The following is a 25,718-nucleotide window of genomic DNA, read 5'->3' on the forward strand; positions in this document are numbered from 1 at the left end:
TTCTCTGGCCCATATCTAACGCTGATGACCCTCAGCTTCTACACACTCAGCTGACCTGCTCACATGGCCGTGGTGTGGACACATCAGTGCCTGTCACCAACCTCAGTGCTTGTCACGAACCTCACACCCTCACGACGTTCCTAAGCAACACCATCTGTCCACTGCCATCGCCTGCCTCACTGAGCCCGAGGACTCACTGGCCAGTATGAGGAAGCCAGTGTCATGCCTGGGACACGCCACCATGGCCTTGGAGTTGACACCCAGGGGATATGCAGAGAAGGACCCTAGGGAATGGCTTGATGTGGATACCGATCTGCGCCCTTCAGGGTGGAAGTTCTGCCTTTTCCTTGCTCTGGTCTTTCCACATGTCTGAGCAGCACCTGCTCACCAAACCCCAGCACTGTTGGCTCCTCTGATTCAAACAGCTGGTCCGTTCACAAAGGGACAGGTTAAGCTGCTCTCAAGGTTTCATTCTGGATCCCCCCCCCCCATTCCTGCTCTTTTCACGACTCTGGATCATTCACACCACTGAGCCTCTAGTTTGCAGACAGTCCCCTCCCCTCCCTGCCTGCACCCAGACTCTGGGACCTCATCACGTGGGCCCTGAGCTTCTTTCACAGCCTTGAGTAAAACACTGAGGAGACGCGTCCCTGGGACATTTGCCTCCCTGTCCCCGGAGGGCAACAGCCTGTCAGGTGCCAAGACAAGCCCCTGGTATCAGCTCCACTTCCCAACAAGGCTCCTGCATCCTCGTTGCTTAGCAACAGCTACTGCTGGGAAGGGGAAGCGGCTCCTTGTTCCCTGCCCTGCATTGCCCGGCGGGACTAGGCCGGGCCTTCCTCCCTTGGAAGGAAAATAAGCTTCCTGCCGCATCTCCCCTCCTAGTAGGGAATTCTTTACCAGCCCGGGCCCTATAGAGGGGAATGATAGTCAGCATTCAGGCCCAATACTAGAGATTCCCCTTGTCTTCATTATGGCCCTGCCCCAGGGCACTAACTGGCTCCTTCCATTCATTGGCCACTTGCCATCTCACACCCACTCGGCCCACGCCACTCTGTCTGGCCTTCAAAAATAAACTCTGTGCTCTTGGGTCCTTTCATTTTGGTCAGCATCTTACAGAGTCTGAGGTCACACAGTCAGCACAGAGGGAAGGTTCTTACCAGCCCCCCACATGGAATCAATGATGCTGCCCTGGAGGGAACACCCGAGACCCTCTCCAGGGTGGGAGGTGAGCTCCCACCCGGGGCACTGGGACAGGCTCCCTCCTCTGTCCTCAGGAAGCTCCTCCTGTGGATGAACCTGGGGCCAGAGGCACCTCCCAGCCACTCTCAGGAAATGCCTTCAGGATGCTGGAAGATGCACTACCCACGATGCTTTTTAGTCTGAGCAGGTGGCCTAGTACCCGGGGTGCCAGCTGCCCTGCAGTCACTCCAGTGCCTGGCATGCCATTAGGAGGCTCAGGCAGACACACTGGGGACGGCAGTGTGTTTGTTCTCAGCAACACTGTCCCATGAGGAGACCAGACGTGGTCGAGGCCCACCTGAGCAGATGACACCGGCGTCCTCCCCATGTCCACAGTTGTGCGAGTACCAGCCTCTGTGTGGGCAGTTCCACAGGTAGGACTCGTGCCCTGAGCAGCGCACGTCATCCAGGAGGATGGGCCCTGAGCCCTGACCAAACCGGGCACCTCCTGGAGCAGACCTGGCCCAGCCACAGCCAAGCTGTCTGCACACCACATTGGCATCATTGGTGTCCCATTCGTCATCACACACGGTGCCCCAGGAGCCTCGGTAGAGGACCTCCACCCGGCCCTGACAGCGGTCACCTCCATTCACCAGCCTCAGGGCCAAACTCGAGTCTGTCCAGAACCCTAAAGGACGACACAAGGACACCTCCTCCACATCTGTTCTGAGCTGCCAGGCTTGAGGCAGGTTCTAGACTCGGGGACTTTCTAGAGGCCAAGTCCCACGTCAGGCCATCAGCTCTGTAAAGGCCCAGAGATCAATCTCCGTGGAGAGAGAGACAGAACCATCCTATCCAGCCAGGTCTAAGGATGCTCCAAGGTCGGGAAGCACCCCCGATGGCCTGCTTGGGATGTGAAGGACTGTCCCCCTAACCCACAGATGACCACCCAGGACAGAGCTCCATGGCTCCAGGGACAGGACAGGACCATCCCTTTCTGACAACTTATTGGCTTCTCCATGGTCCCAACGCAATTGAGGCAAAGCCTTAGGTGGGGATGGATGTCTGGCAGATGGTGGAGAACAAGCACTTTCCCCCCTGGGCCCAGACAGCAGCCCGAGGCCTGAGGCAGCAGAGTGGCCTCAGCAGGACCTGGGAGGCCTCCAGGGCTCACGATGAGCAATGGGGAGGCTGTCTGCTGAGCCTCTGCTCAGGACTCCACTTGAGACCTGGCATCAGCCAACCTTGTCACACCCACAACCTGGTCTCAGAGACCCTCGTCTGAAACCCGCACTCAGGGACTAGCATGAGGATGGCACATTTGGAAACGTTTCCTCTCACGGTCCATCTAAACGCCATTCAGAGGCAGCGAGAGCCCCTGGGAGGGCGGGAGGAATATTTACCTGTCGTTCCCTCTGATGTAGTTGTGGATGGAAATGGCCAAGTGCCTGGAAGAGACAACAAAGAGAAAGCCCGAGCTTAGGCATCACCCAGAGGAGCCCTTCCTAATCTATGGTCGGCATCCTGACAATTCCCCATGTGCCTCCTTGCCCAGGCTCCTACCACCCCAACTCAGGCACTGGGTTAAGGACCCCACATCGGGAACCTCTTCCGCTCACGGTCCATCCAAACTCGATTCAGAGGGAGGGAGAGCCCCTGGCAGGGAGGTAGGAATATTTACCTGTTATACTTGTTTGTGCTGTTGTGGATGAAGTTGGCCATGTATCTGGAGGAGACAAAAAACAGAAAGCCCTTGGTTAGGAATCACCAAAAGGTGTCCTTCCCAATTCTATGGTCAGCCATCCTGACAATTCCTCGTGAGCCTCCTGCCCCTGGCTACCTGTCACCCCAACTCAGGGACTGGGTTAATGAGCCCACATCTTGGACCTCTTTCTCTCGTGGTCCATCACAACACGATTCACACGTGGAGAGACTCCCCTGGGAGGGTGGTAGGATTATTTACCTGTTTCTGGTGATGATGTAGTTTCGTATGGAGTTGACCATGTGTCTGGGAGAGAAAACAAAGATAAAGCCCTTGGTTAGGCATCACCAAAAGGAGTCCTTCCTAAACCTATGTCCAACCATCCTGATAATTCCACATGAACATCTAGCCCATGGCTACCTGTCATCCCAACTCAGGGACTAGGTTAACAAGCGCACATCTGGAAGCTCTTCCTCTCACGGTCCATCCAAACTCGATTCAGAGGCAGAGAGAGCCCCTGGGAGGGCGGGAGGAATATTTACCTATTGTACTGGTTGATCCAGTTGTGTATGGAATTGACCATGTGTCTGTAAGAGACAAGAGAGAGCCCTTGGTTAGGCATCACCAAAAAGAGTCCATCCTAAATCTATGTTCAACCATCCTGATAATTCCACATGAACATCTAGGCCATGGCTACCTGCCACCCCAACTCAGGGACTAGGCTAACAAGTGCACACCTGGAACCTCTTCCTCTCATGGTCGATCCAAACTCGATTCACATGTGGAGAGAGCCCCTGGGAGGGCGGTAGGAATATTTACCTGTTGTACTGGTTGATCCAGTTGTGGATGCAGTTAGCCATGTGTCTGGAGGAGACAAAAAACAGAAAGCCCTTGGTTAGACATCACCAAAACGTGTTCTTCCTAAATCTATGGTCAGCCATCCTGACAATTCCACATGAGCATCCTGCCCCTGGCTACCTGTCACCCCAACTCAGGGACTAGGTTAAGGACCACACATCTGGAACCTCTTCTTCTCACGGTCCATCACAACACGATTCACATGTGGAGAGTCCCCCTGGGAGGGTGGTAGGATTATTTACCTGTTTCTGGTGATGATGTAGTTTTGTATGGAGTTGACCATGTGTCTGGGAGAGAAAACAAAGACAGAGCCCTTGGTTAGGCATCACCAAAAAGAGTCTATCCTAAATCTATGTTCAACCATCCTGATAATTCCACATGAACATCTAGCCCATGGCTACCTGCCACCCCAACTCAGGGACTAGGCTAACAAGTGCACACCTGGAACCTCTTCCTCTTATGGTCGATCCAAACTCGATTCAAATGCGGAGAGAGCCCCTGGGAGGGCGGTAGGAATATTTACCTGTTGTACTGGTTGATCCAGTTGTGGATGCAGTTAGCCATGTGTCTGGAGGAGACAAAAAACAGAAAGCCCTTGGTTAGACATCACCAAAAGGTGTCCTTCCCAATTCTATGGTCAGCCATCCTGACAATGAGCATCCTGCCCCTGGCTACCTGCCACCCCAACTCAGGGACTAGGTTAAGGACCACACATCTGGAACCTCTTTCTCTCACTGTCCAGCACAACACGATTCACACGTGGAGAGACCCCCCTGGGAGGGTGGTAGGATTATTTACCTGTTTGTGTCGATGATCCAGTTGTATATCTAGTTGACCATGTGTCTGGGAGAGAAAACAAAGAGAAAGCCCGAGCTTAGGCATCACCCAGAGGAGCCCTTCCTAATCTATGGTCGGCATCCTGACAATTCCCCATGTGCCTCCTGGCCCAGGCTCCTACCACCCCAACTCAGGCTCAAGGTTAAGGACCCCACATCGGGAACCTCTTCCGCTCACGGTCCATCCAAACTCGATTCAGAGGGAGGGAGAGCCCCTGGCAGGGAGGTAGGAATATTTACCTGTTGTTCGCTCTGATGCAGTTGAGGATGGAGTTGGCCATGTGTCTGGAAGAAAGAAGAAAGAGAACAGCCTTGGTTGGGCATCACAAGAGGAGCCCTTCCAGAATCTATGGTGAGCCATCCTGACAATTCCCCATGTGCATCCTGCACTCACTACCCCCGTCTCCAGCCTCCTGCTTAGGAGGCATCGGGCTCGAAAGTCCTGTGCGAGGTCACCGTGTTCCCTGCGCATCTCCAACATGGCCTGTGCTCTCCACTAGAATTGCTCTACCTTCTCTCTGCCATGAGCCAGGGACTCCCTGGCGGGTCTGAGGTTTTGTCCTGGCTCTGAAGCTTTGGGAGAAAGGGTCAGGGGCGTGGTCCTTGAACCAGGATACAAGCACATGACCTGGAACCCACAGGACCATCCTCACATATTACTCTGCCATCCCTGGGACACTGTCTCTGCCACTTTGGGATGCACCGGTCACCATGCTGAATCTAGGGTGAGGCAAGGGGTGAGACCAGGAGAGAAGCCAGAAGTCTGGTGTCCCATCATCAGAGAGTCAGTGGTGATCAACATCCACCATTCAACCAAATCCTCAGCAGCCTGGCCTAGTAGGTCCGCACTCAAGCAGGCAGAGGCCGCCTTTCTGACATGGACAGGAATCCCCTCGGGCAGCAACCAAGGGCTTCACGAGCACTAGGATGGACGGTGCCCAGGCGGCAGTCTTGTGAATTCCCCTCAGAGTCAATAAGCACTGTCAGCAGTGTCAGGGACACAGGGCACAATCCGTGCCCCACGTGGATTCAAAGAGCAGTGGTTCACCTGGGTGGGGAGGAAAGGCAGGGGCTCCTGGGAGACAAGGGACATGCCAGGGAAGGTCCTGGGGACTCACCTGGCCAGTATGTGGAGTTCGGCTGAGCAGCTGTGAGGAAGGAAAGGAAAGTCAGACACAAGGCACCCCGTTCTCTGGCCCATATCTAACGCTGATGACCCTCAGCCTCTACACACTCAGCTGACCTGCTCACATGGCCTTGGTGTGGACACATCAGTGCCTGTCACCAACCTCAGTGCCTGTCACGAACCTCACACCCTCACGACGTTCCTAAGCAACACCATCTGTCCACTGCCATCGCCTGCCTCACTGAGCCCGAGGACTCACTGGCCAGTATGTGGAAGCCAGTGTCATGCCTGGGACACGCCACCATGGCCTTGGTGTTGACACCCAGGGGATATGCAGAGAAGGACCCTAGGGAATGGCTTGATGTGGATACCGATCTGCGCCCTTCAGGGTGGAAGTTCTGCCTTTTCCTTGCTCTGGTCTTTCCACATGTCTGAGCAGCACCTGCTCACCAAACGCCAGCACTGTTGGCTCCTCTGATTCAAACAGCTGGTCCGTTCACAAAGGGACAGGTTAAGCTGCTCTCAAGGATTCATTCTGGATCCCCCCCCCATTCCTGCTCTTTTCACGACTCTGGATCATTCAAACCCCTGAGCCTCTAGTTTGCAGACAGTCCCCTCCCCTCCCTGCCTGCACCCAGCCTCTGGGACCTCATCACGTGGGCCCTGAGCTTCTTTCACAGCCTTGAGGAAAACACTGAGGAGAAGCATCCCTGGGAAATCTGCCTCCCTGTCCCTGGAGGGCAACAGCCTGTCAGGTGCCAAGACAAGCCCCTGGTATCAGCTCCACTTCCCATCAAGGCTCCTGCTTCCTCGTTGCTTAGCAACAGCTACTGCTGGGAAGGCGAAGCGGCTCCTTGTTCCCTGCCCTGCATTGCCCGGCGGAACTAGGCCGGGCCTTCCTCCCTTGGAAGGAAAATAAGCTTCCTGCCGCATCCCCCCTCCTAGTAGGGAATTCTTTACCAGCCCGGGCCCTATAGAGGGGAATGATAGTCAGCGTTCAGACCCAATACTAGAGATTCCCCTTGTCTTCATTATGGCCCTGCCCCAGGGCACTAACTGGCTCCTTCCATTCATTGGCCACTTGCCATCTCACACCCACTCGGCCCACGCCACTCTGTCTGGCCTTCAAAAATAAACTCTGTGCTCTTGGGTCCTTTCATTTTGGTCAGCATCTTACAGAGTCTGAGGTCACACAGTCAGCACAGAGGGAAGGTTCTTACCAGCCCCCCACATGGAATCAATGATGCTGCCCTGGAGGGAACACCCGAGACCCTCTCCAGGGTGGGAGGTGAGCTCCCACCCGGGGCACTGGGACAGGCTCCCTCCTCTGTCCTCAGGAAGCTCCTCCTGTGGATGAACCTGGTGCCAGAGGCACCTCCCAGCCACTCTCAGGAAATGCCTTCAGGATGCTGGGAACATGCACTACCCACGATGCTTTTTAGTCTGAGCAGGTGGCCTAGTACCCGGGGTGCCAGCTGCCCTGCAGTCACTCCAGTGCCTGGCATGCCATTAGGAGGCTCAGGCAGACACACTGGGGACGGCAGTGTGTTTGTTCTCAGCAACACTGTCCCATGAGGAGACCAGACGTGGTCGAGGCCCACCTGAGCAGATGACACCGGCGTCCTCCCCATGTCCACAGTTGTGCGAGTACCAGCCTCTGTGTGGGCAGTTCCACAGGTAGGACTCGTGCCCTGAGCAGCGCACGTCATCCAGGAGGATGGGCCCTGAGCCCTGACCAAACCGGGCACCTCCTGGAGCAGACCTGGCCCAGCCACAGCCAAGCTGTCTGCACACCACATTGGCATCATTGGTGTCCCATTCGTCATCACACACGGTGCCCCAGGAGCCTCGGTAGAGGACCTCCACCCGGCCCTGACAGCGGTCACCTCCATTCACCAGCCTCAGGGCCAAACTCGAGTCTGTCCAGAACCCTAAAGGACGACACAAGGACACCTCCTCCACATCTGTTCTGAGCTGCCAGGCTTGAGGCAGGTTCTAGACTCGGGGACTTTCTAGAGGCCAAGTCCCACGTCAGGCCATCAGCTCTGTAAAGGCCCAGAGATCAATCTCCGTAGAGAGAGAGACAGAAACATCCTATCCAGCCAGGTCTAAGGATGCTCCAAGGTCGGGAAGCACCCCCGATGGCCTGCTTGGGATGTGAAGGACTGTCCCCCTAACCCACAGATGACCACCCAGGACAGAGCTCCATGGCTCCAGGGACAGGACAGGACCATCCCTTTCTGACAACTTATTGGCTTCTCCATGGTCCCAACGCAATTGAGGCAAAGCCTTAGGTGGGGATGGATGTCTGGCAGATGGTGGAGGACAAGCACTTTCCCCCCTGGGCCCAGACAGCAGCCCGAGGCCTGAGGCAGCAGAGTGGCCTCAGCAGGACCTGGGAGGCCTCCAGGGCTCACAATGAGCAATGGGGAGGCTGTCTGCTGAGCCTCTGCTCAGGACTCCACTTGAGACCTGGCATCAGCCAACCTTGTCACACCCACAACCTGGTCTCAGAGACCCTCGTCTACACCCGCACTCAGGGACTAGCATGAGGATGGCACATTTGGAAACGTTTCCTCTCACGGTCCATCTAAACGCCATTCAGAGGCAGCGAGAGCCCCTGGGAGGGCGGGAGGAATATTTACATGTCGTTCCCTCTGATGTAGTTGTGGATGGAAATGGCCAAGTGCCTGGAAGAGACAACAAAGAGAAAGCCCGAGTTTAGGCATCACCCAGAGGAGCCCTTCCTAATCTATGGTCGGCATCCTGACAATTCCCCATGTGCCTCCTGGCCCAGGCTCCTACCACCCCAACTCAGGCTCAAGGTTAAGGACCCCACATCGGGAACCTCTTCTGCTCACGGTCCATCCAAACTCGATTCAGAGGGAGGGATAGCCCCTGGCAGGGTGGTAGGAATATTTACCTGTTGTTCGCTCTGATGCACTTGAGGATGGAGCTGGAAGAAAGAAGAAAGAGAACAGCCTTGGTTGGGCATCACAAGAGGAGCCCTTCTGGAATCTATGGTGAGCCATCCTGACAATTCCCCATGTGCATCCTGCTCCTGACTACCTCCCAACTCAACTCAAGAAATAGGTTGAGGATGGCACATCTGGAACTGTTTCCTCTCATGGTCCATCCAAACTCAATTCACATGAGGACAGACCCCCTGGAGGGTGGTAGGATAATTTACCTGTTTCTGTCAATGACTCAGTTGTGTATGGAGTTGACAATCTGTCTGGAAGAGACAACAAAGTGAAAGCCCTAGTTTAGGCACCACCCACAGGATTCCTTCCTAATCTATGGTCGGCCATCCTGACAATTCCCCATGTGCCTCCTGGCTCAGGCTCCTACCACCGCAACTCAGGCTCTAGGTGAAGGACCCCACATTTGGAACCTCTTCTGGTCACAGTCCATCCAAACTCGATTCAGAGGCAGGGAGAGCCCCTGGCAGGGAGGTAGGAATATTTACCTGTTGTTCGCTCTGATGCAGTTGAGGATGGAGTTGGCCATGTGTCTGGAAGAAAGAAGAAAGAGAACAGCCTTGGTTGGGCATCACAAGAGGAGCCCTTCCGGAATCTATGGTGAGCCATCCTGACAATTCCCCATGTGCATCCTGCACTCAATACCCCCGTCTCCAGCCTCCTGCTTAGGAGGCATCGGGCTTGAAGGTCCTGTGCGAGGTCACCGTGTTCCCTGCGCATCTCCAACATGGCCTGTGCTCTCCACTAGAATTGCTCTACCTTCTCTCTGCCATGAGCCAGGGACTCCCTGGTGGGTCTGAGGTTTTGCCCTGGCTCTGAAGCTTTGGGAGAAAGGGTCAGAGGAGTGATCCTTGAACCAGGACACAAGCAGATGGCCTGGTACCCACAGGACCATCCTCACAGATTACTCTGACATCCCCAGCACACTGTCTCCCCCACTTTGGGATGCACCGGTCACCATGCTGAATCTAGGGTGAGGCAAGCGGTGAGACCAGGAGAGAAGCCAGAAGTCTGGTGTCCCATCATCAGAGAGTCAGTGGTGATCAACATCCACCATTCAACCAAATCCTCAGCAGCCTGGCCTAGTAGGTCCGCACTCAAGCAGGCAGAGGCCGCCTTTCTGACATGGACAGGAATCTCCTCGGGCAGCAACCAAGGGCTTCACGAGCACTAGGATGGACGGTGCCCAGGCGGCAGTCTTGTGAATTCCCCTCAGAGTCAATAAGCACTGTCAGCAGTGTCAGGGACACAGGGCACAATCCGTGCCCCACGTGGATTCAAAGAGCAGTGGTTCACCTGGGTGGGGAGGAAAGGCAGGGGCTCCTGGGAGACAAGGGACATGCCAGGGAAGGTCCTGGGGACTCACCTGGCCAGTATGTGGAGTTCGGCTGAGCAGCTGTGAGGAAGGAAAGGAAAGTCAGACACAAGGCACCCCGTTCTCTGGCCCATATCTAACGCTGATGACCCTCAGCTTCTACACACTCAGCTGACCTGCTCACATGGCCGTGGTGTGGACACATCAGTGCCTGTCACCAACCTCAGTGCTTGTCACGAACCTCACACCCTCACGACGTTCCTAAGCAACACCATCTGTCCACTGCCATCGCCTGCCTCACTGAGCCCGAGGACTCACTGGCCAGTATGAGGAAGCCAGTGTCATGCCTGGGACACGCCACCATGGCCTTGGAGTTGACACCCAGGGGATATGCAGAGAAGGACCCTAGGGAATGGCTTGATGTGGATACCGATCTGCGCCCTTCAGGGTGGAAGTTCTGCCTTTTCCTTGCTCTGGTCTTTCCACATGTCTGAGCAGCACCTGCTCACCAAATGCCAGCACTGTTGGCTCCTCTGATTCAAACAGCTGGTCCGTTCACAAAGGGACAGGTTAAGCTGCTCTCAAGGATTCATTCTGGATCCCCCCCCCCCCATTCCTGCTCTTTTCACGACTCTGGATCATTCATACCACTGAGCCTCTAGTTTGCAGACAGTCCCCTCCCCTCCCTGCCTGCACCCAGCCTCTGGGACCTCATCACGTGGGCCCTGAGCTTCTTTCACAGCCTTGAGTAAAACACTGAGGAGACGCGTCCCTGGGACATTTGCCTCCCTGTCCCCGGAGGGCAACAGCCTGTCAGGTGCCAAGACAAGCCCCTGGTATCAGCTCCACTTCCCAACAAGGCTCCTGCATCCTCGTTGCTTAGCAACAGCTACTGCTGGGAAGGGGAAGCGGCTCCTTGTTCCCTGCCCTGCATTGCCCGGCGGGACTAGGCCGGGCCTTCCTCCCTTGGAAGGAAAATAAGCTTCCTGCCGCATCTCCCCTCCTAGTAGGGAATTCTTTACCAGCCCGGGCCCTATAGAGGGGAATGATAGTCAGCATTCAGGCCCAATACTAGAGATTCCCCTTGTCTTCATTATGGCCCTGCCCCAGGGCACTAACTGGCTCCTTCCATTCATTGGCCACTTGCCATCTCACACCCACTCGGCCCACGCCACTCTGTCTGGCCTTCAAAAATAAACTCTGTGCTCTTGGGTCCTTTCATTTTGGTCAGCATCTTACAGAGTCTGAGGTCACACAGTCAGCACAGAGGGAAGGTTCTTACCAGCCCCCCACATGGAATCAATGATGCTGCCCTGGAGGGAACACCCGAGACCCTCTCCAGGGTGGGAGGTGAGCTCCCACCCGGGGCACTGGGACAGGCTCCCTCCTCTGTCCTCAGGAAGCTCCTCCTGTGGATGAACCTGGGGCCAGAGGCACCTCCCAGCCACTCTCAGGAAATGCCTTCAGGATGCTGGAAGATGCACTACCCACGATGCTTTTTAGTCTGAGCAGGTGGCCTAGTACCCGGGGTGCCAGCTGCCCTGCAGTCACTCCAGTGCCTGGCATGCCATTAGGAGGCTCAGGCAGACACACTGGGGACGGCAGTGTGTTTGTTCTCAGCAACACTGTCCCATGAGGAGACCAGACGTGGTCGAGGCCCACCTGAGCAGATGACACCGGCGTCCTCCCCATGTCCACAGTTGTGCGAGTACCAGCCTCTGTGTGGGCAGTTCCACAGGTAGGACTCGTGCCCTGAGCAGCGCACGTCATCCAGGAGGATGGGCCCTGAGCCCTGACCAAACCGGGCACCTCCTGGAGCAGACCTGGCCCAGCCACAGCCAAGCTGTCTGCACACCACATTGGCATCATTGGTGTCCCATTCGTCATCACACACGGTGCCCCAGGAGCCTCGGTAGAGGACCTCCACCCGGCCCTGACAGCGGTCACCTCCATTCACCAGCCTCAGGGCCAAACTCGAGTCTGTCCAGAACCCTAAAGGACGACACAAGGACACCTCCTCCACATCTGTTCTGAGCTGCCAGGCTTGAGGCAGGTTCTAGACTCGGGGACTTTCTAGAGGCCAAGTCCCACGTCAGGCCATCAGCTCTGTAAAGGCCCAGAGATCAATCTCCGTGGAGAGAGAGACAGAACCATCCTATCCAGCCAGGTCTAAGGATGCTCCAAGGTCGGGAAGCACCCCCGATGGCCTGCTTGGGATGTGAAGGACTGTCCCCCTAACCCACAGATGACCACCCAGGACAGAGCTCCATGGCTCCAGGGACAGGACAGGACCATCCCTTTCTGACAACTTATTGGCTTCTCCATGGTCCCAACGCAATTGAGGCAAAGCCTTAGGTGGGGATGGATGTCTGGCAGATGGTGGAGAACAAGCACTTTCCCCCCTGGGCCCAGACAGCAGCCCGAGGCCTGAGGCAGCAGAGTGGCCTCAGCAGGACCTGGGAGGCCTCCAGGGCTCACGATGAGCAATGGGGAGGCTGTCTGCTGAGCCTCTGCTCAGGACTCCACTTGAGACCTGGCATCAGCCAACCTTGTCACACCCACAACCTGGTCTCAGAGACCCTCGTCTGAAACCCGCACTCAGGGACTAGCATGAGGATGGCACATTTGGAAACGTTTCCTCTCACGGTCCATCTAAACGCCATTCAGAGGCAGCGAGAGCCCCTGGGAGGGCGGGAGGAATATTTACCTGTCGTTCCCTCTGATGTAGTTGTGGATGGAAATGGCCAAGTGCCTGGAAGAGACAACAAAGAGAAAGCCCGAGCTTAGGCATCACCCAGAGGAGCCCTTCCTAATCTATGGTCGGCATCCTGACAATTCCCCATGTGCCTCCTGGCCCAGGCTCCTACCACCCCAACTCAGGCACTGGGTTAAGGACCCCACATCGGGAACCTCTTCCGCTCACGGTCCATCCAAACTCGATTCAGAGGGAGGGAGAGCCCCTGGCAGGGAGGTAGGAATATTTACCTGTTATACTTGTTTGTGCTGTTGTGGATGAAGTTGGCCATGTATCTGGAGGAGACAAAAAACAGAAAGCCCTTGGTTAGGAATCACCAAAAGGTGTCCTTCCCAATTCTATGGTCAGCCATCCTGACAATTCCTCGTGAGCCTCCTGCCCCTGGCTACCTGTCACCCCAACTCAGGGACTGGGTTAATGAGCCCACATCTTGGACCTCTTTCTCTCGTGGTCCATCACAACACGATTCACACGTGGAGAGACTCCCCTGGGAGGGTGGTAGGATTATTTACCTGTTTCTGGTGATGATGTAGTTTCGTATGGAGTTGACCATGTGTCTGGGAGAGAAAACAAAGATAAAGCCCTTGGTTAGGCATCACCAAAAGGAGTCCTTCCTAAACCTATGTCCAACCATCCTGATAATTCCACATGAACATCTAGCCCATGGCTACCTGTCATCCCAACTCAGGGACTAGGTTAACAAGCGCACATCTGGAAGCTCTTCCTCTCACGGTCCATCCAAACTCGATTCAGAGGCAGAGAGAGCCCCTGGGAGGGCGGGAGGAATATTTACCTATTGTACTGGTTGATCCAGTTGTGTATGGAATTGACCATGTGTCTGTAAGAGACAAGAGAGAGCCCTTGGTTAGGCATCACCAAAAAGAGTCCATCCTAAATCTATGTTCAACCATCCTGATAATTCCACATGAACATCTAGGCCATGGCTACCTGCCACCCCAACTCAGGGACTAGGCTAACAAGTGCACACCTGGAACCTCTTCCTCTCATGGTCGATCCAAACTCGATTCACATGTGGAGAGAGCCCCTGGGAGGGCGGTAGGAATATTTACCTGTTGTACTGGTTGATCCAGTTGTGGATGCAGTTAGCCATGTGTCTGGAGGAGACAAAAAACAGAAAGCCCTTGGTTAGACATCACCAAAACGTGTTCTTCCTAAATCTATGGTCAGCCATCCTGACAATTCCACATGAGCATCCTGCCCCTGGCTACCTGTCACCCCAACTCAGGGACTAGGTTAAGGACCACACATCTGGAACCTCTTCTTCTCACGGTCCATCACAACACGATTCACATGTGGAGAGTCCCCCTGGGAGGGTGGTAGGATTATTTACCTGTTTCTGGTGATGATGTAGTTTTGTATGGAGTTGACCATGTGTCTGGGAGAGAAAACAAAGACAGAGCCCTTGGTTAGGCATCACCAAAAAGAGTCCATCCTAAATCTATGTTCAACCATCCTGATAATTCCACATGAACATCTAGCCCATGGCTACCTGCCACCCCAACTCAGGGACTAGGCTAACAAGTGCACACCTGGAACCTCTTCCTCTTATGGTCGATCCAAACTCGATTCAAATGCGGAGAGAGCCCCTGGGAGGGCGGTAGGAATATTTACCTGTTGTACTGGTTGATCCAGTTGTGGATGCAGTTAGCCATGTGTCTGGAGGAGACAAAAAACAGAAAGCCCTTGGTTAGACATCACCAAAAGGTGTCCTTCCCAATTCTATGGTCAGCCATCCTGACAATGAGCATCCTGCCCCTGGCTACCTGCCACCCCAACTCAGGGACTAGGTTAAGGACCACACATCTGGAACCTCTTTCTCTCACTGTCCAGCACAACACGATTCACACGTGGAGAGACCCCCCTGGGAGGGTGGTAGGATTATTTACCTGTTTGTGTCGATGATCCAGTTGTATATCTAGTTGACCATGTGTCTGGGAGAGAAAACAAAGAGAAAGCCCGAGCTTAGGCATCACCCAGAGGAGCCCTTCCTAATCTATGGTCGGCATCCTGACAATTCCCCATGTGCCTCCTGGCCCAGGCTCCTACCACCCCAACTCAGGCTCAAGGTTAAGGACCCCACATCGGGAACCTCTTCCGCTCACGGTCCATCCAAACTCAATTCAGAGGGAGGGAGAGCCCCTGGCAGGGAGGTAGGAATATTTACCTGTTGTTCGCTCTGATGCAGTTGAGGATGGAGTTGGCCATGTGTCTGGAAGAAAGAAGAAAGAGAACAGCCTTGGTTGGGCATCACAAGAGGAGCCCTTCCAGAATCTATGGTGAGCCATCCTGACAATTCCCCATGTGCATCCTGCACTCACTACCCCCGTCTCCAGCCTCCTGCTTAGGAGGCATCGGGCTCGAAAGTCCTGTGCGAGGTCACCGTGTTCCCTGCGCATCTCCAACATGGCCTGTGCTCTCCACTAGAATTGCTCTACCTTCTCTCTGCCATGAGCCAGGGACTCCCTGGTGGGTCTGAGGTTTTGTCCTGGCTCTGAAGCTTTGGGAGAAAGGGTCAGGGGCGTGGTCCTTGAACCAGGATACAAGCACATGACCTGGAACCCACAGGACCATCCTCACATATTACTCTGCCATCCCTGGGACACTGTCTCTGCCACTTTGGGATGCACCGGTCACCATGCTGAATCTAGGGTGAGGCAAGGGGTGAGACCAGGAGAGAAGCCAGAAGTCTGGTGTCCCATCATCAGAGAGTCAGTGGTGATCAACATCCACCATTCAACCAAATCCTCAGCAGCCTGGCCTAGTAGGTCCGCACTCAAGCAGGCAGAGGCCGCCTTTCTGACATGGACAGGAATCCCCTCGGGCAGCAACCAAGGGCTTCACGAGCACTAGGATGGACGGTGCCCAGGCGGCAGTCTTGTGAATTCCCCTCAGAGTCAATAAGCACTGTCAGCAGTGTCAGGGACACAGGGCACAATCCGTGCCCCACGTGGATTCAAAGAGCAGTGGTTCACCTGGGTGGGGAGGAAAGGCAGGGGCTCCTGGGAGACAAGGGACATGCCAGGGAAGGTCCTGGGGACTCACCTGGCCAGTATGTGGAGTGCGGCTGAGCAGCTGTGAGGAAGGAAAGGAAAGTCAGGCACAAGGCACCCCGTTCTCTGGCCCATATCTAACGCTGATGACCCTCAGCCTCTACACACTCAGCTGACCTGCTCACATGGCCTTGGGGTGGACACATCAGTGCCTGTCACCAACCTCAGTGCCTGCCACAAACCTCACACCCTCACGACGTTCCTAAGCAACACCATCTGTCCACTGCCATCGCCTGCCTCACTGAGCCCGAGGACTCACTGGCCAGTATGTGGAAGCCAGTGTCATGCCTGGGACACGCCACCATGGCCTTGGTGTTGACACCCAGGGGATATGCAGAGAAGGACCCTAGGGAATGGCTTGATGTGGATACCGATCTGCGCCCTTCAGGGTGGAAGTTCTGCCTTTTCCTTGCTCTGGTCTTTCCACATGTCTGAGCAGCACCTGCTCACCAAACGCCAGCACTGTTGGCTCGTCTGATTCAAACAGCTGGTCCGTTCACAAAGGGACAGGTTAAGCTGCTCTCAAGGTTTCATTCTGGATCCCCCCCCCATTCCTGTTCTTTTCACGACTCTGGATCATTCAAACCCCTGAGCCTCTAGTTTGCAGACAGTCCCCTCCCCTCCCTGCCTGCACCCAGCCTCTGGGACCTCATCACGTGGGCCCTGAGCTTCTTTCACAGCCTTGAGGAAAACACTGAGGAGAAGCATCCCTGGGAAATCTGCCTCCCTGTCCCTGGAGGGCAACAGCCTGTCAGGTGCCAAGACAAGCCCCTGGTATCAGCTCCACTTCCCATCAAGGCTCCTGCTTCCTCGTTGCTTAGCAACAGCTACTGCTGGGAAGGCGAAGCGGCTCCTTGTTCCCTGCCCTGCATTGCCCGGCGGGACTAGGCCGGGCCTTCCTCCCTTGGAAGGAAAATAAGCTTCCTGCCGCATCCCCCCTCCTAGTAGGGAATTCTTTACCAGCCCGGGCCCTATAGAGGGGAATGATAGTCAGCGTTCAGACCCAATACTAGAGATTCCCCTTGTCTTCATTATGGCCCTGCCCCAGGGCACTAACTGGCTCCTTCCATTCATTGGCCACTTGCCATCTCACACCAACCCGGCCCACGCCACTCTGTCTGGCCTTAAAAAAGAAACTCTGTGCTCTTGGGTCTTTTCATTTTGGTCAGCATCTTACAGAGTCTGAGGTCACACAGTCAGCACAGAGGGAAGGTTCTTACCAGCCCCCCACATGGAATCAATGATGCTGCCCTGGAGGGAACACCCGAGACCCTCTCCAGGGTGGGAGGTGAGCTCCCACCCGGGGCACTGGGACAGGCTCCCTCCTCTGTCCTCAGGAAGCTCCTCCTGTGGATGAACCTGGGGCCAGAGGCACCTCCCAGCCACTCTCAGGAAATGCCTTCAGGATGCTGGGAACATGCACTACCCACGATGCTTTTTAGCCTGAGCAGGTGGCCTAGTACCCGGGGTGCCAGCTGCTCTGCAGTCACTCCAGTGCCTGGCATGCCATTAGGAGGATCAGGCAGACACACTGGGGACGGCAGTGTGTTTGTTCTCAGCAACACTGTCCCATGAGGAGACCAGACGTGGTCGAGGCCCACCTGAGCAGATGACACCGGCGTCCTCCCCATGTCCACAGTTGTGCGAGTACCAGCCTCTGTGTGGGCAGTTCCACAGGTAGGACTCGTGCCCTGAGCAGCGCACGTCATCCAGGAGGATGGGCCCTGAGCCCTGACCAAACCGGGCACCTCCTGGAGCAGACCTGGCCCAGCCACAGCCAAGCTGTCTGCACACCACATTGGCATCATTGGTGTCCCATTCGTCATCACACACGGTGCCCCAGGAGCCTCGGTAGAGGACCTCCACCCGGCCCTGACAGCGGTCACCTCCATTCACCAGCCTCAGGGCCAAACTCGAGTCTGTCCAGAACCCTAAAGGACGACACAAGGACACCTCCTCCACATCTGTTCTGAGCTGCCAGGCTTGAGGCAGGTTCTAGACTCGGGGACTTTCTAGAGGCCAAGTCCCACGTCAGGCCATCAGCTCTGTAAAGGCCCAGAGATCAATCTCCGTGGAGAGAGAGACAGAACCATCCTATCCAGCCAGGTCTAAGGATGCTCCAAGGTCGGGAAGCACCCCCGATGGCCTGCTTGGGATGTGAAGGACTGTCCCCCTAACCCACAGATGACCACCCAGGACAGAGCTCCATGGCTCCAGGGACAGGACAGGACCATCCCTTTCTGACAACTTATTGGCTTCTCCATGGTCCCAACGCAATTGAGGCAAAGCCTTAGGTGGGGATGGATGTCTGGCAGATGGTGGAGAACAAGCACTTTCCCCCCTGGGCCCAGACAGCAGCCCGAGGCCTGAGGCAGCAGAGTGGCCTCAGCAGGACCTGGGAGGCCTCCAGGGCTCACGATGAGCAATGGGGAGGCTGTCTGCTGAGCCTCTGCTCAGGACTCCACTTGAGACCTGGCATCAGCCAACCTTGTCACACCCACAACCTGGTCTCAGAGACCCTCGTCTGAAACCCGCACTCAGGGACTAGCATGAGGATGGCACATTTGGAAACGTTTCCTCTCACGGTCCATCTAAACGCCATTCAGAGGCAGCGAGAGCCCCTGGGAGGGCGGGAGGAATATTTACCTGTCGTTCCCTCTGATGTAGTTGTGGATGGAAATGGCCAAGTGCCTGGAAGAGACAACAAAGAGAAAGCCCGAGCTTAGGCATCACCCAGAGGAGCCCTTCCTAATCTATGGTCGGCATCCTGACAATTCCCCATGTGCCTCCTGGCCCAGGCTCCTACCACCCCAACTCAGGCACTGGGTTAAGGACCCCACATCGGGAACCTCTTCCGCTCACGGTCCATCCAAACTCGATTCAGAGGGAGGGAGAGCCCCTGGCAGGGAGGTAGGAATATTTACCTGTTATACTTGTTTGTGCTGTTGTGGATGAAGTTGGCCATGTATCTGGAGGAGACAAAAAACAGAAAGCCCTTGGTTAGGAATCACCAAAAGGTGTCCTTCCCAATTCTATGGTCAGCCATCCTGACAATTCCTCGTGAGCCTCCTGCCCCTGGCTACCTGTCACCCCAACTCAGGGACTGGGTTAATGAGCCCACATCTTGGACCTCTTTCTCTCGTGGTCCATCACAACACGATTCACACGTGGAGAGACTCCCCTGGGAGGGTGGTAGGATTATTTACCTGTTTCTGGTGATGATGTAGTTTCGTATGGAGTTGACCATGTGTCTGGGAGAGAAAACAAAGATAAAGCCCTTGGTTAGGCATCACCAAAAGGAGTCCTTCCTAAACCTATGTCCAACCATCCTGATAATTCCACATGAACATCTAGCCCATGGCTACCTGTCATCCCAACTCAGGGACTAGGTTAACAAGCGCACATCTGGAAGCTCTTCCTCTCACGGTCCATCCAAACTCGATTCAGAGGCAGAGAGAGCCCCTGGGAGGGCGGGAGGAATATTTACCTATTGTACTGGTTGATCCAGTTGTGTATGGAATTGACCATGTGTCTGTAAGAGACAAGAGAGAGCCCTTGGTTAGGCATCACCAAAAAGAGTCCATCCTAAATCTATGTTCAACCATCCTGATAATTCCACATGAACATCTAGGCCATGGCTACCTGCCACCCCAACTCAGGGACTAGGCTAACAAGTGCACACCTGGAACCTCTTCCTCTCATGGTCGATCCAAACTCGATTCACATGTGGAGAGAGCCCCTGGGAGGGCGGTAGGAATATTTACCTGTTGTACTGGTTGATCCAGTTGTGGATGCAGTTGGCCATGTGTCTGGAGGAGACAAAAAACAGAAAGCCCTTGGTTAGACATCACCAAAACGTGTTCTTCCTAAATCTATGGTCAGCCATCCTGACAATTCCACATGAGCATCCTGCCCCTGGCTACCTGTCACCCCAACTCAGGGACTAGGTTAAGGACCACACATCTGGAACCTCTTCTTCTCACGGTCCATCACAACACGATTCACATGTGGAGAGTCCCCCTGGGAGGGTGGTAGGATTATTTACCTGTTTCTGGTGATGATGTAGTTTCGTATGGAGTTGACCATGTGTCTGGGAGAGAAAACAAAGACAGAGCCCTTGGTTAGGCATCACCAAAAAGAGTCTATCCTAAATCTATGTTCAACCATCCTGATAATTCCACATGAACATCTAGCCCATGGCTACCTGCTACCCCAACTCAGGGACTAGCATAAGGATGGCACATCTGGAAACTCTTTCTCTCATGGTCCATCAGAACACGATTCACATGTGGAGAGAGCCCCTGGGAGGGTGGTAGGATTATTTACCTGTTTCTGTCGATAATCCAGTTGTGGATGAAGTTGACCATGTGTCTGGAAGAGACAACAAAGAGAAAGCCTTCGGTTAGGAAGCATGCATAGGAGTCCTTCCTAAATCGATGTTTAGCCATCTCGACAATTCCTCATAAGCATTCTCCTCCTGGCTACCTGTCACCCCAACTCAGGGACTAGGTTAATGAGCCCACATCTGGAACCTCTTTCTCTCACGGTCCAGCACAACACGATTCACACGTGGAGAGGCCCCCCTGGGAGGGTGGTAGGATTATTTACCTGTTTGTGTCGATGATCCAGTTGTATATCTAGTTGACCATGTGTCTGGGAGAGAAAACAAAGAGAAAGCCCTTGGTTAGGCATCACCAAAAGGAGTCCTTCCTAAATGTATGTTCAACCATTCTGATAATTGCACATGAACATCTAGCCCATGGCTACCTGTCACCCCAACTCAGGGACTAGGTTAACAAGCGCACATCTGGAAGCTCTTCCTCTCACGGTCCATCCAAACTCGATTCAGAGGCAGAGAGAGCCCCTGGGAGGGTGGTAGGAATATTTACCTGTTGTACTGGTTGATCCAGTTGTGTATGGAATTGACCATGTGTCTGTAAGAGACAACAAGGGAGATCCCTTGGTTAGGCATCACAATAGGAGCCTTTCCAAAATCAATGTCTGCCAATCTGACAATTCCACATGAGCATCCTGCTCCTGATTACCTCCCACCTCAACTCAGGAAATAGGTGGAGCATGGCACATCTGTAAACTCTTCCTCTCATGGCCCATCTATACTCGATTCAGAGGCAGAAAGAGCCCCTGGGAAAGTGGTAGGAATATTCACCGGTTTTTGTCAGTAATTCAGTTTGTTTGGACAAATGTATGAAAGAAACAAGATAGAGAAAAGCCTTGGTTGGGCATCACAGTAGGAGTCCTTCCTAAATCTATGGTCAGCCATCCTGACAATTCCACATGTACATCCTGCCGTTCGCTCCCTTCTTATGTCCTAGGCTCTTGCTCATCTCATCTGGGTTATCAGGGTTGAAAGCCCTGTGAGTGACACCCTGATCCCTCCACATCTCTAAAATTGGCTTGCGCTTCTCCATTAGAATTGCTTTACCACCTCTCATCCATGGGGCATTCCCCACTGGGTGTGATTGGAACATGAATCTGCTAAGGAAATGTCATTTCTGATCTGGATTTTGTCTTTCTGTGAGACTTTGGAAAAGTCAACACACCTATGTAGCGTTGAATTCTTTCACTTTAAAAGGCTATTCGGGGAAGGGGGTATATCTGTATCAACCTACTGAGCCTGATTTTGACCTTTCCACATGTGACCTATGAAGGTTCCAGGAAATGGATGCAGAAGTAATTTTCACACCTTTATACTTCTAATTGACTTCTCTTATCTAATTGCATTGGCTAGCATCTTTATTTAGTATAGTATTGAATGGGGGCTGTGGCTGAAGGGCTTACTTGTTTTGTTTTTTACTTCAGTGGAAATACTTCTAATGTTTCCCCATTAAGTAAGATTCTTGCTTTTAGCCTGTGGTTTTCAAATTGCTTCAAGGAGCCCTGGTGCTTGTCCAAGGCCCCAGTGAGAGCTTACTTGGTGCTGGAGCTTGGAGAGAAGATGACCTGAGATCTTCTCTCAAACCCCTGCAAGTAGAGCACTCGGTTTTTGGCTGAGTTATCTATTCGGTTTCTAGGTGAGGTCTTTTTGGATCTAGAAGAAGTATGACCCCCACAGCTCCACTCTCACTGGAGGTTCTGACAGCTCTAGATAAGTCCTATCTGCAGCCCTGTGTCATGGACAGAGAGCCAAACACCTCTATCCCCTCACTTGCACTCCTGGCTGGACTAGTTGTAACAAAGGGCTTGTCAGGCCCGGCCGATATTCCTAATACACGGCAGGATTCTCAGGGGAAATCATCGGAGGGAAAGAGGTTCTCCTGTTGCACCTGCTGCAACTAAGAATCTTAGGAAAAGACATGGTTAACTCAGAATAAAGCCAGTCTCATCCTCAGCTCCAGTGACATCTATGTCCTTAATCAGAGGGAGCAGAAAGAGACCGTAAAGTGAGACCTTACTCCATTGGGTCTTAGGGACAGGAAAAGATACGACCTGAAGAACAGACATGCCTGGCGCATGTACCATCAGGATTCCCATGCTGGGTCCTAGACGGGCCTTGGTATGGAGGCTGTCCTTCTCTTGTCCTGGAGTCAAAGTTTCCCATGGAAAATGGGCAGTGACTTTCCTTCCCGAAGCCCAGGCTGCCAGCTCTCTCGCTGGAGGCACCCGGGGGGAAGCATGGGACGTCTGCTGCCCGCAGGCTGAAGGACCACTGTCCTTCTACACTGACAAGGAACCAAAGTGTCCTGATATGGGCTCAGGACATGGCACAGGCAAGGATTCCAGTTTGCAGCCAGCACGCAGCACCCAGCCTGGCCAGGGGCCTGCATGGTTTGGTGTGGACCACAGGAGTACTGGGCACGGACACTAGGACCCTTAAGACAGGACACCAAGCTCCACCTTGGTTGATTCCTCCTTTATCCCAAGGACACAGCCCATGGAAAGGACGCCCATTCAGGCCTGAGGCCTTGTTCAGAGGGCCACCCTAGGGAGCTGCGCACGCCCCCCCTTACTCCTCTGGTACCTCTCCTCGATTAGGGTGCAGTGAGGTACCGAGCCCACGGGGATCCCACACAACAAACGTTACCTTTCTGGGCTGCTGTCAGGCGTTTCTGCGTGGACCGCAAAGAGGCTACAGAGCACAGAGAAGAAGAGGTCATTCGAAGTGGGGCCTCATCGAGGGGGGTGGCCCTCTGCCTGCTCGGCTCTGAAACAGGGGCCAGGTGCAGAGACCCCGCAGCCGCCCCTACTCGAGGCTGTGCTTCTCCCTGGTGAGGCAGAGCTCGTCCCTGTCCCCTTGCTGGCGGGGATGATGCGATGCCACCAAGGATGCCCTTGGCTCCTGTCACCACCCCTCACCTCCCATGCTTCACCCCACAGTCTCCATCTGCGAAACCACCGCATCGATGAACAGCCCCTCATTCACAAGATGGGACTTCAGATACCAGCCGCCTATTTCTACAGCTCGAACACCGCCTCAGGTGACAAATATCCACCCTTCCGAGACATTCCTGAGAAGGTGGCCCCAACAGGAAGAAAGGTGGCTTCTCAAGACGGGCCCCCAGGTGCGGAGATAAACCTGCTGCACAGTGCTGCTAGGAGGGCCGCCCTCCCCCTGAGAACTCAGAAGCCGTTCTCACGCAGCGGCCGGGCTATCAGGGTCACCTCCTGTGCGTGCGGCATGGGACTCGCAGCCCTGGGATTTGCCAGCTTGAGTCAGGGACAAGTTTTCTTTTCCACTGAGGGTGTAAATACCTTTTGCTTGTCATTTAATGTCCCCAAAAGAACCTATTAGTTACTCCTCGGTTTGACTGTGGCATCGATTTATGTTTTAAGGACCAGACGTCCCCAGCCCTCGTCCCCCACCTTGAAGAGGAGGGAATAGAGCCACTTAGGGAGGTATTTATTTTTCCCAAGCCAGGCCGTCAGGATGAGCCCATGGGGTGACGGCCTAAGTAGCTCTGGAGAGGACTGAGGTCAAAACCTCCCAGCCGTAGGGCTTGAGGAAAATCACCAGCCCTCTCTGAGCCACCACTTCTTTACCTGTGAAAAGGGACAGCAATACCTGCCCCCTAACACCAGAAAAGACGGGACTCGGAGCAGCGCAGGTAAACTGCAGAGCTTTACCTGCGTGCGCTGTGACGCTAGGGACAGCAGGGGGCGCTGTGTCCGGCGCAGCACAGGTGACAGAGCAAGGCGATGGGCGCACTACCTGAGCACACGACTCCGGCGTCTTCCGCGTGTCTGCACTCGTGGTTGTACCAGCCCCTGTGGGGGCAGCTGGATAGGTGGGACTCCCACCCCAAGCAGTACACATCGCCCAAGAGGATGTGCCCGGAGCCCTGACCGAAGTGGGCCCGCCCAGGGGCTGACAAGGAGTAGCCACAGCCCAGCTGCCAGCAGACGACGTCCGCGTCCTGTGTGTCCCAGCTGTCGTCACACACGGTGCCCCAGTCGCCCTGGTACAGGACCTCCACGCGGCCCTCACACCGGTCTCTGCCATTCACCAGCCTCAGGGGCAAACCTGCACGGACACAGTGGGGAGCATCGTCCTTGCTCGGCCCCACCCAGCCTCCTTCCCTCCTCCTCTCAACACTGCCCATCTCCTTCACTGACACTTCTCCACTCTAGGGACATGATAATTTTGTGCAGGGTACAGAGCAAGTGTTTGGGAGACGCCAGCTACCTTCAAGACAGATTTACTAAGCATGAGAGTAGGAGCTGACTTTTCCCTCCACCTCTCCAGACACCAAGCTAAAGGTAATCTCCTGCGATGAATGGCCGAGAGGCAGAGAGAAGGAAGGAGAATGACATGCCTAGGGTCTCAGGCACCCTATGACCCTCCCTCCCTGTCCCTACGTCCTGGAGGACAGCAGGTACTGGCTCTGCGGCCAAGGCCGCACTCCGCCTCAGCTAGTCAAGGCCAGCAGTGGGGCAGACCTGCCTGACCCAGCCAGCAAGCAAAATCCTGGGAATACAAGTGAAGGAAAAAAAAAGGTCTTATCATAGTCACAGTCTACAGTCTGGGTGGTCCACTGACCTAGACAGAAACCAAATACATCTTAGAAAGGAGGCTCTGCTGTTTGCAAATGATCTGCGTTCCCAGACATTGGCTTGAGCTTCGCCTCGCAGGCCCACCAGGGGGCGCTGTGGCCCGACCTTGGGTGGCATTGCCTCCACCGTTCTTGCTAAAATTGTCTGGGAGTTTTGCGACACTAGATTGAAACAAGTGGGCTGGATATGGGATGCTCAGTTCTTTAGATGTAATAAAGTACACGTGTCTTCACCAGGCCCCCTAACACTACAGTTTACAGTCTCAGGATGTTATCTAGGCTCAGCGAGCAGAGCTGGACAAGGGAAGGCACTTCACACTGGCCGTTAAGAATTCCCGGAGGCAGAGGGGTCCACCCTCCAATCTGAAGTGCAAGTAGAGTCAGCATGGAGAACAGCCACTCAGAGGTCCCTAAGTAAGTGAATTTTTTTTTAAGTCCTCACCTGAGGATATTTTTTCCATTGCTTTTCAGAGAGAGTGGAAGAGAGAGAGAGAAAAAAAAATCAATGTGAGAGATTCACATCAGTTCGTTGCCTCCCACACATGCCCAGACCGGGGCCGGGGATGGAATCTGCAACCAAGGTACATGCCCTTAGTCAGAATCAAACCCTGAACCCTTCAGTCCTCGGGCAGATGCTCTAGCCACTGAGCCAAACCAGCTAGGGCAAGGAGTGAATATTTTGATGTCAGGTATCCTGGTCCTTCTTACCCACGCCCTGAGAAATTTCAACTCTGTCTTTAAGACCGAAATCCAGAGACTCCTGTCCCGGGACTCCCGGGACCCTGTGTGTGAGGACTGCATTAAGCAACGTGCAGTCTGGCACAGTCACCGCTGGGCCCTGACACAGACCCTCCATTCCCCGGGCTCAAGGCCAAATCGAGAGG

General features: G+C 54.5%; 1 protein-coding gene across 1 annotated transcript in view; it reads right to left on the bottom strand.

Moving 5' to 3' along the window:
• Window positions 1-24,384, bottom strand: part of DMBT1 (deleted in malignant brain tumors 1) — a 52,267-nt gene extending 27,883 nt beyond the window's left edge. Inside the window, 30 exon segments of the mRNA XM_087824095.1 lie at window positions 1,541-1,870; window positions 2,171-2,247; window positions 2,586-2,630; window positions 2,864-2,908; window positions 3,146-3,190; window positions 3,427-3,471; window positions 3,704-3,748; window positions 3,985-4,029; window positions 4,266-4,310; window positions 4,819-4,863; window positions 5,428-5,500; window positions 5,697-5,726; window positions 7,306-7,635; window positions 10,052-10,081; window positions 11,663-11,992; window positions 12,293-12,369; window positions 12,708-12,752; window positions 12,986-13,030; window positions 13,268-13,312; window positions 13,549-13,593; window positions 13,826-13,870; window positions 14,107-14,151; window positions 14,388-14,432; window positions 14,941-14,985; window positions 15,550-15,622; window positions 15,819-15,848; window positions 17,428-17,757; window positions 19,591-19,635; window positions 22,869-22,913; window positions 23,994-24,384. Of these exon segments, the coding sequence (XP_087680221.1) occupies window positions 1,541-1,870; window positions 2,171-2,247; window positions 2,586-2,630; window positions 2,864-2,908; window positions 3,146-3,190; window positions 3,427-3,471; window positions 3,704-3,748; window positions 3,985-4,029; window positions 4,266-4,310; window positions 4,819-4,863; window positions 5,428-5,500; window positions 5,697-5,726; window positions 7,306-7,635; window positions 10,052-10,081; window positions 11,663-11,992; window positions 12,293-12,369; window positions 12,708-12,752; window positions 12,986-13,030; window positions 13,268-13,312; window positions 13,549-13,593; window positions 13,826-13,870; window positions 14,107-14,151; window positions 14,388-14,432; window positions 14,941-14,985; window positions 15,550-15,622; window positions 15,819-15,848; window positions 17,428-17,757; window positions 19,591-19,635; window positions 22,869-22,913; window positions 23,994-24,384 (2,911 nt within the window).
• Between the last annotated feature and the right edge of the window lie 1,334 nt (window positions 24,385-25,718).

Source organism: Miniopterus natalensis, chromosome 14 (assembly GCF_054644295.1).
Source record: "Miniopterus natalensis isolate mMinNat1 chromosome 14, mMinNat1.hap1, whole genome shotgun sequence".
In the NCBI taxonomy this organism is placed as follows: Eukaryota; Metazoa; Chordata; class Mammalia; order Chiroptera; family Miniopteridae; genus Miniopterus; species Miniopterus natalensis.